The sequence below is a fragment of the Aegilops tauschii genome, chromosome 5 (genome assembly GCF_002575655.3).
Source record: "Aegilops tauschii subsp. strangulata cultivar AL8/78 chromosome 5, Aet v6.0, whole genome shotgun sequence".
Taxonomy (NCBI): Eukaryota; Viridiplantae; Streptophyta; class Magnoliopsida; order Poales; family Poaceae; genus Aegilops; species Aegilops tauschii.
This window is the reverse complement of record NC_053039.3, coordinates 307,218,333-307,233,101: the sequence shown is the minus strand read 5'-3', so window position 1 is coordinate 307,233,101 and position 14,769 is coordinate 307,218,333. Positions and strand designations below refer to the sequence as shown.

Sequence of the window (14,769 nt, the reverse complement as noted above, 5' to 3'; positions counted from 1 at the left end):
ACACATGTACTAAGTTTCCGGTTAATACAATTCTAGCATGAATAATAAACATTTATCATGATATAAGGAAATATAAATAACAGCTTATTATTGCCTCTAGGGCATATTTCCTTCAGTAATATCCTGCTTTGTTCCCTATATTTGCGCTGGTGGCGAACTTTGATGCCCAGTGGATGTAATATGTGTAATAGCTGTAATAGGCTAGCGTTTGTTGCTTGCCTATTTATTTCCTTATTGTCTTGTTTAGTTGTTTGCTTGTAGTCACTGCAGTTCTTTTTCCGCATTTTTTTAGTGGCCACAATAACCTAGTTTTGGTAACTAGGCCACATAATCATGGCAACACACGGACTGTTGTAACCATGGGCCTCCTGCGGGCCGTAGGATCCGTGGGTTTTCTACGGGCCGTAGGATCCATGGGCCTTTTATGGGCCATAGTATCCATGGACTTTCTACGGGCCGTATGATCCATGGGCCTTCTACGGGCCGTAGGATCCATTGGTCTTCTATGGGTCGTAGGATCCATGGGCCTTCTACGGGGCGTATAATCAGTTCGCCAAACATGGGTCATACTATTCGTGGACCATAACGGGCCGTTAATAGGCCGTATTTGATAACGCTATGAAAACAGCCCAACGGGTCAACGGGCCACAAACGGGCCGAATGTAACCACGGGTTGTATTTGGCCCACAAACAGAATAGGCCAGTAACGGACCATATCTAACCAAATTCTAGAAATGAGCCCAAGAATAAATGGGCCCTTAGAAGGCCGAAAGTTAACACGGGCTAGAAACGACCGACGGAATAATGGGCCGTTAATGGCTATAAAGCGATACACTGTTCATTATGGGCCAGTTTCATCTCGGGCCTTTAATGGGCCGAGAGTTACAAAGGGCCTCATATGGGCCGAAAGACATCATGGGCCATACATGGGCCGGAAGTTACAACGGGCTGGAATCATATTTTACGGCCCAGATGAAGCTACTGGGCTGAATTCCGATAGGCCGTAACGGGCCGGTAGTAAGCGGGCCATAAATGGGCTATATACGAACACGCCGTTAACAGGCTTTCCGTGCGCCAGCCCGTTACCTTTTGACCAAGTCAAACGGGCCAGCCTTTTCACTAGAATGGGCCTCTGTTGAGCCGTGCCACGTGTCGACGTATCACAGGCGCCTCATGTCCAATGAGTGGATGACATCTGTCCGAACGTTGAGCCGACACGTGTTTCCTCCGGCCAGTGAGAATTTTACACGTGGAAAATTCCCATTGGTCCGGGCTGTTAACGGGTTACCGGATCCAAAACCAGACCCAATAGCTTAATGACGTCCCGTTATGGTGGATGCACGTGTTGGTCACCCTTGACGAAAGCACTTCTATGACGCGCGATTTATCGTCATGGAAGTGGACACTTTCGTGATGATAATTTTGGTAATGTCATGGAACACTTCTACGACAGCACACGTATGACTATCTTGATTCTGTCATAAATTTGTCATGGATGTACATGCATGACAGAAAACGTGACCTACTGTGACAAACACGTATCATCACGGAAGTGTCTTTTTTTGTAGTGCTAGCAGTCTTGCTGCATAAGCTTGTAGCTGAATGGTTTTACAAAAAAGGTTTTTTAGAGGATGGAGGAGATGGGGTTTTATAGCAGGGACAACCCCCCTTAGATAGGTGTGAAAATGGTTTCAAAAGTAAGCAGGTTTGCATGGCTTCCTTAGGTGAATAAGTAGTCAACTTTGGGAGTTGTTGGATAGCTCAGAAATTCGCGAAGTCTTGACAGCCTGGACACCTTCCACGAGAATGACTAGTACTTTTGACTCACAACTCCAAATGATGTGAGTTTTTTTTGCATTGGAAAGATAATTTGATGTAGCTTCTATTGATGTACCCCTACGGCCCCGTATCTCCATCACATGGGTGTGGCACACCAAAACACCAGAGGTAAAAACTAACAACGTCAGCTTCACTTGAAACTTGTTTTCTCCAAACTTATTCCTCCAAAGCGGTTGCTTCAAGAGCTCATTGGTTGTTGGATTACTTCCATGTTATACCTAAGTTCAACCAACAATAATGGGGATGAAAGCATAGTTGTGCCATCAAGGTTACAAGGTAAATTGAAGTTAGCGCTCACCTGGTCACTTATTTGTTTGGCGCGACTTCTTGTGATTGGACCTATAATTGTTGGAGACTTGTCGATGGTTGTGGTGTCCTCATCAGAGGGTGTCTGAGAGTGAAAGTTCAGGTCGCTGCAGCCCACCAAAATTGTACGGGAAGGTCATCGTCCCATGAACGTGAGGAGAGGTGGGGTCAATTATATGATATGCCATAAAAAATAACGTTGGAGGACTATTTTTGCCTCAACTTCTCGTAAACGGTATTTCCTTAGGATATGCGAGCTATTGAAGTTGCTCTGAGGCACACCGAAGTTGGATTCGACATAAAGTGCAAACACTTTATTCTCAATAAAGGGTGAATTTAATTAACTCAAAAAATGAAACATCAAGTTGATAAAAACACATTGGTCACACGGTCCAGCCTTTGCATAGTTAGATGCACACAACCAACACCGACACACGCACATGAAAAACATCCCCCGATAAATAGCGAAGTCATAAAATATAAAAGTTACGCCTATGCGAAGAAAAAGAAAAAGTAACCTAAGCCATGACAACAATCAACAATGTATAACAACGACCATATGCACACTAACCATCTCTTAACACCACAACGTCATCCCCGGATTCTACCACTAGGGGACATAATCTAGGTTTTTACCCTGAAGAACAAGTTTGAGCATATCCGAGCAATGCCTTCAATAAGGTAACGGAGCAACAATATAGCCATTGCGGGGTATAGCCACTAGTGAAGAAATGCTTACACACAATCTAAATTGGTGGTGATGCGGTCACCTATTACAGGTAGGGTCAAGGACCCATCATTTGGGACCCACATGGGGCCCATCACCATCATAGGTAGGTCCCTGGACCACGCCTGCATTCAGATGCATACATCAGGAGGTTCACTCGGACGGCTCTGCAGCACTCGGATGATCACACGTCAATCGGCAAACAGATTACCACTCGGACATAGAGAGCAGGAGGACGTCGAGGGAGCTGCAACGGTTGATGAATCCTAACTCATCCGCTAAATAGGGTTATAGCTACCGTTACCTGTAACTGTTGTAGTATAGGCTCATTACACTAGTAATTGTCCATTCAACGACATTAATTGCCCCAACGGCATGGGAGACATGGGGCAGCAGCGCACTCTATATAAGCCGCTCCCCTCTCCATAGCCAGGCATGTTCTACCTCTGTAACTATACCCATCAAATCATAGCAAGCCTCAGGGCACGAGACATAGGGATTTTACCTCCATCGAGTGAGGGGCCTGGACTCATTAAACGCCGAGTGTTACACCTACGCCGTAGCTAGTCTCTGCCCCTTATTCATACCCCTAGTACTCATTGTCAGGATCATAACCCCGATAGTTGGCGCCCACCATGGAGCTAGACGTCTAGCAAAATTTCACGGAGTAGGTGGATTTCTTCATCATCATGTCAGTCGGCGGCGAAATCCGTTTTGGGACGATCTCCTTCATTGCTGACGACTCAGCATGGCTATGTGAGGCCCCACTGGATGTGGAGGCGTTGCCCGTTCATGGCGCGACGCACTTCCATGCTTCCTCATACGGAGTCCTTCTCCGATAGCCTTCGGCTCCTTACCGAGTGGTTGCCCGCACCACCGTTGCACGCCGTCGCAAGCACTCCGGACGCTCGCGGCTGCATTGCTGGATCAAACACGTTGTTGCCACCTAGGCAGCGGCAAAACAAGTGGCGGCTACCGAATTCGATGAGCCTACCCTTGACCTCCCAAACAGGCACTCAGCGATTCCTCAAAGGAGTCTGAGTCCGAGAGCGTCGAGTCAACCGCCGAGATTCTCATGGCAAATAACTCTGAGCACCACGTATCCCGGGTTACGTGGAGCCCAAAGATGTCCATGCGGGTACATCTCACGCCAACATCGACGGTGGCTTCCCGGGCCACGAACCATATGTACCTCAGGCTCTCACTCGGGAGCAGCGGGACGAGCTCCGTCGTAGGGATGACCAGATCCTGAACACTGCCATCACTGGGACAACTCCCGAGGCGTTGGCCATGGAGTCGAATCGCCTGGCCACTCTGGCCGAGCGTAATCACCTCGAGCGGCTTTAGAGGGAGCTGGACAAGCGCGAGCGCCGTCAACCTCGTAGTATCAAGTCCTTAGTACTCCGCTGCAAAATCTGGCAGCTGCCACTCGGATCGCGGATTCCCTCTAACCCTCAGCTGGAGAGGGGATTCGGCAGATCCAGGCACTCCTAAAGACGGCATTGTCGCAAAACGCGGCAGTATCCCAATCCAGAGATTGGAACCATAGCGCATCAGTGCACACGAAAACCGTCCACTCGACACACAGCCCACTCAGCTCCAGCGGGCGCTGAGTCACTTCCTCCTCAAGAGACCATCATGAAGATCGGAGGCGGGATTGAGTCGGGTCGCCTCGGCATCCGGACGACCACGACCGCGCCCTAATGCCTCCACCAAGAGACGGCACATACGGGCGTCCGCTCTATGATGGTAGGCGCACACACGGCGGTGATCAAAAGCCAAGTCCAACTCGTCACACGAGGGATACTCGAGACCCTCTGTTCAATGCAAGATGTGTTCTCTCTCAGGGCTTGGTCGACAGGGGTCGTGCCTTGCGAGAAGGCCGAGATCATGAGACCCCGAGTGGTTCCGCACCCTCGGGTCTCGAGTGTTTCACCTGTTACATACGAGCAGCAGAAATTCCCAATAACTTCAGATTGGCTACGGGGATCAGCAAGTTCACCGGAGTCCAAACCGGAGATTTGGCTAGAAGACTACCGAGTGGTAGTCCAGATCGGCGGCAGTAACGATAATGTGGCCATGAAGCATTTGTCATTGATGCTAGAGGGCTCCGCTCGGGCCTGGCTAACACAGCTCCCGCCAGGTAGCATATTTTGCTGGGATGATCTGGCGAGAGTGTTTGTCAAGACCTTTGAAGGCACATACAAGAGAGCGGGTGGTTTGGCCGAATTGCAGCACTGTGTGCAGAAACAGAATGAGACTCTCCATGAGTATATTCAGCGGTGGACCACTCTGCACAATACGATGGAAAATGTCACTGAGCACCAGGCGATTTGTGCCTTCAAGGCCGGAGTAAGATATCGTGAGTTGAACATGAAGTTTGGCAGGATTGAGACCCCGAACCTCAGTCGGGCCATGGAAATAGCCAATCGGTATGCCAATGGAGAGGAAGAAGACCGACTGAGAAGCGACAAAAGCTGGACAGGCGATGCCCAGCAGTCGGAAAACAAGGGCAAGAAGCACAAGCGCAAGGCTAATGCTGGAGGGAGCGCCGAGGCTGCGGCTCTGGCCGGCCAAGGCAAGAACAAAGGCTTCCAAAAGCAGAAGAAGGACTGGAAGTGGAAGAAGCAAGTTACCCGGAAGAGCGACATCCTCGATCAGCCCTGCCAGATCCATACAAAGAAAGATGAAGAGGGGAACTTGATTTTGCCCAAACACACCACTCGGGAGTGTCGACTGCTGAAGCAAGAAATGCGTCAAGATTCCTCTGAAGACAAGGATGAGGACGACGACGAAGGAGACAAGGGTTCTTCCGGGTACCCCAACATCGAGAATGTCCTCATGATTTTCGCTGACGTGGAGAGCAAGAGTCGCCTTAAAGTCTTAAACCGAGAGGTCAACATGGTCGTTCCGGCTGTCACCAAATTTCTCGACTGGGCCAAGACACCAGTAACCTTTGATCAATCAGATCACCCGGCTCATATACCGACCCCGGGTGGCAGGCCTTGGTGGTAGATCTAGTCGTGGGAGGGGTCTGACTGCGCAAAGTCCTAATGGATGGCGGCAGCGGGCTTAATATCATTTACACCGACACATTGGAGGCAATGGGCATCGCGATGACTCGGCTTAGCAAGAGCAACATGCAGTTCCATGGGGTAATCCCTGGGAAGAAAGCCAAATCACTCGGTCAGATCGCCCTCGACATCATATTCGGCGAGGAGAAGAACTTCCGAAAGGAATGGCTGACTTTCGAGGTGGTGGACTTCCAGAGTGCTTACCATGCCATCTTGGGTAGGCCTGCCTGCGCACCTTTCATGGCCCATCCATGTTACGTGCATCTTAAGATTAAGATGCCAGGGCCGAATGGTGTGATCGCTATCACAGGCAATCGCAAGTTGGCTGAAGAGTGCCTCCAAAAGGGCTCCCAGATTGCTGATGAGCAGATGGCGATGGCCGAGCTAGACGAATATAAGAAGGCGGTGGACGTAAGTGAGTTTTTGAAGTCCAAGAAGCGGATTGTGGAATCTGCTTTCCAGTCGGCCGGGGAAACGAAGCCGGTGCACATCCATCCCGAAGACCCAAACGCTGCCCCATCCAACATTTCCACCACCCTCGATAGCAAATAGGAAGTCGAGCTCATCCAGTTCCTCCTTGAGAACTGGGACATCTTTGCATGGAAGCCTTCTAACATGCCGGGTGTTCCCAGGGAACTGGCCGAGCACAGACTCCATGTTGATTCAACGATGAAGCCTGTCAAGGAACATCTTCCAAGATCTTCCACCGAGAAGCGCAAGGCGATTGGCGAGGAGATAGCGCGGCTCCTAGCCGCCGAGTTCATCCAAGAGGTATGCCACTCCGAGTGGCTCGCCAACATCGTCCTGGTGCCGAAGAAAGACAAGTCTCTTCGAATGTGTGTAGATTTTAGGCAAATCAATCGGGCCTGCCCGAAGGATCATTTCCCTCTCCCTCGCATAGATCAAATAGTAGATTCTACTGCCAGATGTGAGCGGTTGTCATTTCCAGATGCATACTCCAGGTACCACCAGATCCGACTGTACGGACCTGATGAAATAAAAACAACGTTCATCACCCCATTCGGGTGTTTCTATTATATCACGATGCCACTTGGGTTGAAAAATGTTGGGGCAACATTCCAGCGCATGATCCAGAAGTGCTTACGAAAGCAGATCAGTTGGAACATAGAAGCTTATATGGATGACATTGTGGTTAAGTCCAAGAAAGGTTCTGACCTCCTGGCCGACCTCGCTGAGACTTTTGCGAACTTACGCGCTTTCGGCATCAAGCTTAACCCAATCAAGTGTACATTCGGCATACCAGCAGGCAAGTTACCCGGCTTCCTCGTTTCCAAACGAGGGATCGATGCCAATCCCGAGAAGATATGGGCCATCATCCGAATGAAGCAACCATAACGTCTACACGACGTACAATGCCTCACAGGCTGCTTAGCGGCCCTGAGTAGGTTCATCTCATGACTCGGTGAAAAGGCCCTGCCACTTTACCGATTGATGACGAAGTCTGACAAGTTCGAGTGGACTCTCGAAGCGTAGGCTGCGTTCCAGGAACTCAAAGCCTTGCTTTCCACCCAGCCAGTGCTAGCTTCTCCGAGCAGCAAGGAGCCCTTGCTCTTATACATCGCGGCCACGAGCCAAGTTGTTAGCGCAGTCCTCACTGTGGAACAGGAAGAACAAGGAAAAGCCTTCAAGCTCCAATGACCAGTCTACTACATCTCTGAAGTCATTACGCCTTCCAAGCAAAGGTATCCGCATTATTAGAAGCTAGTATATGGAATCTACCTAACTGCAAAGAAGGTGGCGCATTATTTTCAAGAACACTCGATCACAGTGATAAGTGACACTCCTCTATCTGAGATCATGAACAATAGAGATGCCACTGGCCGAGTGGCCAAGTGGGCCATTGAGCTCCTCCCGCTAGACATCAGGTTTGAAGTCAAGAAGGTTATCAAGTCGCAAGCCCTGGTAGATTTCCTGGCCGAATGGATTGAGAAAGAGCAGCCTGTCCCGAGTGTTCCGGAACACTGGACGATGTTCTTCGACGGCTCCAAAATGCTCCATGGCTCTGGAGCCGGAGTAGTATTGGTGTCTCCTAAAGGCGATCGACTTAGCTACATACTTCAGATCCACTTCGACTCCTCCAACAATGAAGCTGAGTACGAGGCTCTCTTGTACGGCTTGTAGATGGCAATTTCTCTAGGAATTCACCAACTGATGGTCTATGGCGATTCGAACCTAGTGGAATCAAGTCATGAAGAAATGGGATATCCGTAGTCCTGCGATGACTGACTACTGCAACACTGTCAGAAAACTAGAAAAGCACTTTGAAGGGTTGGAGCTCCATCATGTGCCGCGACTCAAGAACCAAGCAACTGACGATCTGGCCAAGATGGGTTCCGCTCAAAAAATGGTGCCCAAGAACGTGTTTCTAGAACGCTTACACTCGCCCACAATCAAGGAAGATCCTTTTGTGGAAGATCCCCTGCAACCAGTCGATCCTTCCAATCCGAATGAAGTAGACATTCCTGCAATACTTGATCTGGTCCAAGAGATACTGATCATCACTCCCAAGTGGACCGAGCCATACCTGGCATACTTGCTCCGGCAGGAGCTCCCAGAGGATGAAGATGAAGCCCGCCAGATCGTCCGCCGATCCAAGGCCTTCACCGTCATGGGGGGCCAGCTGTACAAGAAAAGTATGACTTGAGTCACTCAGCAATGCATATCCCTGGAAGAAGGGCAACAAATATTGCAAGAGATTCACTCGGGAACATGTGGGCATCATGCATCCTCTCGGACCTTGGTCGCCAAAGCATTCAGAGCCAGATTCTATTGGCCCCGCGCCAATGAGGCCGCCCGAGACATAGTGGATCGATGCATTGGGTGCCAGTTCTACGCGAACCAGTCGCACAAGTCAGCATCCACCCTGAAGACTATCCCCCTCACTTGGCCATTCCCCGTCTGGGGACTCGACATGGTCGGCCCTCTTCGGACCGGAGCGAGTGGCTTCACGCACCTGTTGGTGGCAGTGGATAAGTTCACCAAGTGGATCAAGGCTAAACCCATAAAGAAGCTGGACTCGGCGACTACGATTCAATTCATCAAGGAGATCATCTTCCGATTCGGAGTCCCGCACAACATCATCACGACAATGGATCTAACTTTGACTTAGACGAGGTCCGTGAGTTTTGTTACACCCAGGCACTCGGGTCGATTACGCCTCCATGGCGCACCCGCAGTTGAATGGCCAAGCCGAGAGAGCAAGCGGACTCATACTTCAAGGATTGAAGCCTCGACTCATGCGTGATCTGACCCACGCACCAGGAGCCTGGGTGACCGAGCTGCCATCGGTCCTCTGGGGCTTGCGCACGACCCCAAATCGATCCATGAACCGCACCCCAGTCTTTATGGTGTACGGGTCAAAAGCGGTCTTGCCGAGTGATCTGCTTCACAACTCTCCCCGAGTGGACCTTTACTCGGAAGCCAAAGCCGAGGAAGCAAGGCAGGATGGCCTAGATCTTCTGGAGGAAGAACGTGAGCTAGCGCTTATAAGATCAACGTTGTATCAACAAGACGTGCGTCGCTACCATGATCGACACGTCAGAGGACGTGCTTTTCAGGAAGGAGACATGGTCCTCTGAGTGGATAAAGAAGCCTCACGAGCTGGCACCCCCCCTGGGAGGGACCATTCTCCATATCCAAGGTCTTACACAATGGAGCATACAGACTATACAACTTCAACAAAGGAATAGAAGAGCCCAGAGCTTGAAACGCATATTTGCTCCGCAAATTTTATACTTAGAATAAAATTTCTCCCTTGTAATAGCTAGTCTGAATGAACTTAGATGAATAAAAGTCTCAGTTTTTCCCATATATTGTCTAGTTCGACCTACGGCCACGTATCACTCAAGTGACTAACCGTATTCAGAAGCTAACACACCCCCAGTGGGTGAAGAGGTGGGAAATTTAGCTGCAAACCAGCTTTCGCCTAAGTTTAAAAACAATCTGAGTGAGGATCTGCTCCACACTCGGGGGCTTAGTTGCGAACCAACTTTCGCCTAAGTTAAAAAAAATCTGAGTGACGATCTGGTCCACACTCGAGGGCTTAGCTGCGAACCAGTTTTTGCCTAAGTTAAAAAACAATCCGAGTGAGGATCTGGTCCACACTCGGGGGCTTAGATGCGAACCAGTTTTTGCCTAAGTTAAAAAACAATCCGATTGAGGATCTGCTCTACACACGGGGGCTTAGCTGCGAACCAGCTTTCGCCTAAGTTAAAAAACAATCCGAGTGAGGATCTGCTCCACACTCGGGGGCTTACCTGCGGGCCAGCTTTCGCCTAAGTTAAAAAACAATCCGAGTGGGGATCTGCTCCACACTCGGGGGCTTAGTTGGAAACCAGTGATACGTCTCCAACGTATCTATAATTTATGAAGTATTCATGCTGTTATTTTATCATTCTTGGATGTTTTACAATCATTTTATAGCAACTTTATATCATTTTTTGGGACTAACCTATTGAGCCAGAGCCCAGTGCCAGTTGTTGTTTTTTGCTTGTTTTTTACATCGCAGGAAATCAATATCAAACGGAGTCCAAACACCGCAAAACTTTTTGGAGATTTTTTATGGACCAGAACACTAAGGATGGGCCAGAGCAGCACCTGGGGGGTGCCCCGAGGGGGGCACAACCCACCAGGGTGCGCCTGGAGGCCCAGGCGTGCCCAGGTGGGTTGTGCCCACCTCGGTGGCCTCCCGCACCCCTCTTTACCCTATAAATTCACAAATATTCCAAAAACCCTCTGGGTTAACCTAGATCAGAAGTTCCTCTGCCGCAAGGCTCTATAGCCACCGAAAGCCAATCTAGACCCCATTCCGGCACCCTGCCGGAGGGGGGAATCATCACCGGTGGCCATCTTCATCATCTCGGCGGCAACCACGATGAGGAGGGAGTAGTCCACCCTCGAGGCTGAGGGTTTGTACCAGTAGCTATGTGTTTAATCTCTCTCTCTCTCGTGTTCTTGAGATGTCACGATCTTGATGTATCGCGGGCTTTGTTAATATAGTCGGATCATATGGTGTTTTCCCCTCTCTATCTTGTTGTGATGAATTGAGTTTTTCCCTTTGAGATTTCGTTGTTGTCAGATTGAATACTTTTATGGATTTGAGAACACTTGATATATGTCTTGCAATTGAATACTCGTGGTGACAATGGGGTATCATATTGATTCACTTGATATATGTTTTGGCACTCAACTTGCGGATTCCCGAGGTGACATTGGGGTAACCTATCCATAGGGGTTGATGCACGTTCTTGTCATTGTTTCTCCGGTAGAATTCTTGGGGCACTCTTTGAAGTTCTTTGTGTTGGATTGAGTATTATGAATATGAATTTGCTTTGGTGTTATTTTAGTATGAACTCTAGGATAGATCAAACGGAAAGAATAGCTTTGTGTTATTTTAGTACGAACTCCTGAATAGATCGAACGGAAAGAATAGCTTTGAGGTGGTTTCGTACCCTACAAACAATTTATTCTTATGTTCTCCACTAGATAGGAACTTTGGAGTGATTCTTCATCGTACTTTGTGGGACAGTTATATGATCCAATTATATTAGAATTGTTGAGAGATTGCACTAGCAAAAGTACGGACCCTAGGCCTCATTTTCAAGCATTGCAATACCGTTTTTGTGCCCGTTTACTATTTGCTACCTTGCTTTTTTTATTTATTCAGATTATAAAAATATATTTCTACCATCCATATTACACTTGTATCACCATCTCTTCGCCGAACTAGTGCACCTATACAAATTGCCATTGTATTGGGTGTGTTGGGGACACAAGAGATTTCTGGTATTTGATTGCAGGGTCGTTTGAGAGAGACCATCTTTATCCTACACCTCCCACGGATTGATAAACCTTAGGTCATCCACTTGAGGGAAAATTGCTATTGTCCTACAAAACTCTACGCTTGGAGGCCCAACACGTGTCTACAAGAATAAAGTTGCGTAGTAGATATCAAGCTCTTTTCTGGCGCCGTTGCCGGGGAGGTGAGTGCATGAAGGTATATCTTTAGATCTTGCAATTGAATCTTTTAGTTTCTTGTTTTATCACTAGTTTGGTTTATAAAATAAAACTACATAAAAAATGGAATTGAGTTTGCATCATATTATTGATCATCTTTATAATATCTTTCTTGAAAATGATGGATCGGAAAATTGTGCTCAATTGTTAGAAGAAGAAGTCAATAAAGTGTTTGGCACAAAATATTTGAATGATGAGCATGATTGTAATATTGTTGGTATGAACTCTTTGACTATCCATGATGCTAACGATATGCAAAGCCATAAGCTTGGGGATGCCCCGGAAGGCATCCCCTCTTTCGTCTCCAACATTATCGGTAACCTTACTTGAGGCTATATTTTCATTCGTCACATGATATGTGTTTTGCTTCGAGCGTCATTTTATTTTGTTAGGATTTGCTTGCTGGTATTTAGAATAATGATTTGCATCTTTTATTTCAATAAAAATGTCAAGGATAGCCCTTACCATGCTTATTTTGCAAGTATACATGTTGCTGTTTGAAAACAGAAAGTTTACCGCTGTTCCAAAAATTCCCTAGAAAAGTCAGAATGTGATAAAATGTTGAAACTTTTTGCAAAATAAGCTCTGATAAATTTTCTACAGGGTGGTAAATTTTCATAATCTTTGGAGTTTAATAAGTGTTGATACTCTTGCATTCTTTATAGACTGTACTGTGTTGGCAGATTGCTGTTATGTTTGCATATGTTTGCTTGTTTAATGATTCTATTTGAGGATAGGAGTATTAAATATGTAGAGGCATTTAGTATGCAATGTTGAATAATAATTTTAGTAATTTGCTACAGTAGAGAATGATAAGGTTTTTGCATTGGTTTATACTAACTTATCTCACGACTTCTTGTTGAGTTTTGTGTGGATGAAGTTTTTAAGATTAGGGAAACCGTGATATGAAAGGAATTAATGAGTCACAAAAGCTCAAGCTTGGGGATGCCCGAGGCATCCCAAGTTAATATTTCAAGAATTCACAAGCATCTAAGCTTGGGGTTGCCCCAGTAGGCATCCCACCTTTCTTCTTCAACAATTATCGGTTAGTATCGGTTGAGCCTAAGTTTTTGCTTCTTCACATGATGTGTGCTATTCTTGGAATTGCATTTTTTGTTTTTGCTTGTTGTTTTAATAAAATACTTAGATCTGAAAGTTTTTAAATAAAATAGAGTCCTCAAATAGTTGCCAGGGAGGCTAAGTAAGCGGCACTCACATCCCGTCAACAAAGCTCTTTTCTATGGAATTGCTCTAGTGCTTCACTCAGTCGGAGGAAACAATTTAGCTACCAGGGCTTTCTTATCTTGTTCCAGTTGGGCGCTCTTGAGCTTTTCAGCCTCCAGATCAAGTCGAAGGGATGTCACCTCCTTCTCCATCGCGGCATAATGGGTTCCCAGCTCACAGGTTCTCTGCAACATACAAGAAGTAATCAGTCGCCTCCCCAAAGGAAGAATCAGAGAACAGGCACACGATGGAACAAGCTTGACCAGTACCAAATCCTAAGGTACCCTGGGCACTGAGTGGAACAAGCTTGACTAGTACCAAACCCTCAAGTACCTATTGACTACCGAGTTGATCGCACACTACCGAGTGGTACGAGCACGACTAGTAACAGATCTTGAAGTACCCTCTGGCACATCCTCACTCAGTTAAGCCATTGAGTCGGCGATGAAGAAGATTGAGGACAAGAACACAAGATGATCTCCTTCATTCGGCTAACTTCTGAGTCAGCAATGAAGAAGACCTTACCTATCGACTCACCAATTAAATGGGTGTCGCCGGACGTCCTGAACGCCTAATGACTATTCTAAAGACTACCATCGATTGCCCGCAATCGACGGCAGTCTCTGGGGGATACACCCAGTGGGTGCACTCAGCGTGCCCCACTGGAAAGTGACTCGTTGATGGAGCTAAAAAAACAAACAAACACAAGTTGTAAGACTACCGACAACTATTCCAGTCAACGGTAGCCTCGGGGACTACACCTAGTGGGTGCACTCAGCGTGCCCCCACTGGATCATGTCCACTCACCTACGCTCCGGCTAGGCTCCGAGTGAACACAAGGAAATTCAGTAAGACTTCAAAGACTCTTGCTGACTGACTTTAGTCTACAATAGCCTCGGGGACTACACCCAGTGGGTGCACTCAGCGTGCCCCACTGGATCATGTACACCCAGTGGGTGTGCCCTACGCAAACCCACTAACAGAAAACCTATTACAAGAAAATAAGAAACTTTGACTCTGCGACAAGAAAACAAGAAACTTCGACTGGAAATCATAATCACAATGGTACTTACTCAGACATTGGTCTCCAGCATCGTGCTGGCGTCATGGGCCTCCTTTAATCGACTGCACATCAACGCCACCTGGATCAGGGCTTCCTTGTTTGCCCCCACCTGGTCTTCAGGGACTCGGTACAGGGGGAAAGAAGTGACTGGGGTTGATAGAGACGCAGAGGCAGGCCCCGGAGCTGAGACTGTTGCTGATCCACTAGGAGGAACCAGCGAGCCCCTTGTAGCCGGGATCACCGCAGTCACGGAAGCCGAGCCACTCGGAGCAAGAGGACTCAACCCCGTAGTTCTTGCGGTGGTCTTTGCCGGGGAAACTCGGTCACCTGGCTAGGGGAAGCGTCCAGCATTGGTACATCCGCACTCGGCACCGTTTCCTTGGCAGCATCCAGGTTGGGCAGAGCACTCCTTTCGTCATCATCCAGCTGAATGATTTCTGGTGGAGCTACATGAATACACAAATTAGAAGAATCAACAAAGATCATTCGAAAGATAATCA

At 47.8% G+C, this 14,769-nt stretch overlaps 2 protein-coding genes across 2 annotated transcripts; both read left to right on the top strand.

Annotated features, from left to right (window-relative positions):
- The first annotated feature begins 5,925 nt into the window (after window positions 1-5,925).
- Window positions 5,926-6,498, top strand: LOC109751135 (uncharacterized). The gene has a single exon (XM_020310037.1). It carries the CDS (start codon window positions 5,926-5,928, stop codon window positions 6,496-6,498), a length of 573 nt encoding a protein of 190 aa, XP_020165626.1.
- A 1,687-nt stretch (window positions 6,499-8,185) lies between these two features.
- LOC109751136 (uncharacterized) lies at window positions 8,186-8,611 on the top strand. Its single transcript, XM_020310038.1, has one exon. It carries the CDS (start codon window positions 8,186-8,188, stop codon window positions 8,609-8,611), a length of 426 nt encoding a protein of 141 aa, XP_020165627.1.
- Window positions 8,612-14,769: the final 6,158 nt, after the last annotated feature.

Excerpts from the sequence above, each read along its gene's own strand:
- LOC109751135 (XM_020310037.1), top strand. The coding sequence starts at position 5,926 with ATGGATGGCGGCAGCGGGCTTAATATCATTTACACCGACACATTGGAG.
- LOC109751136 (XM_020310038.1), top strand. The coding sequence starts at position 8,186 with ATGACTGACTACTGCAACACTGTCAGAAAACTAGAAAAGCACTTTGAA.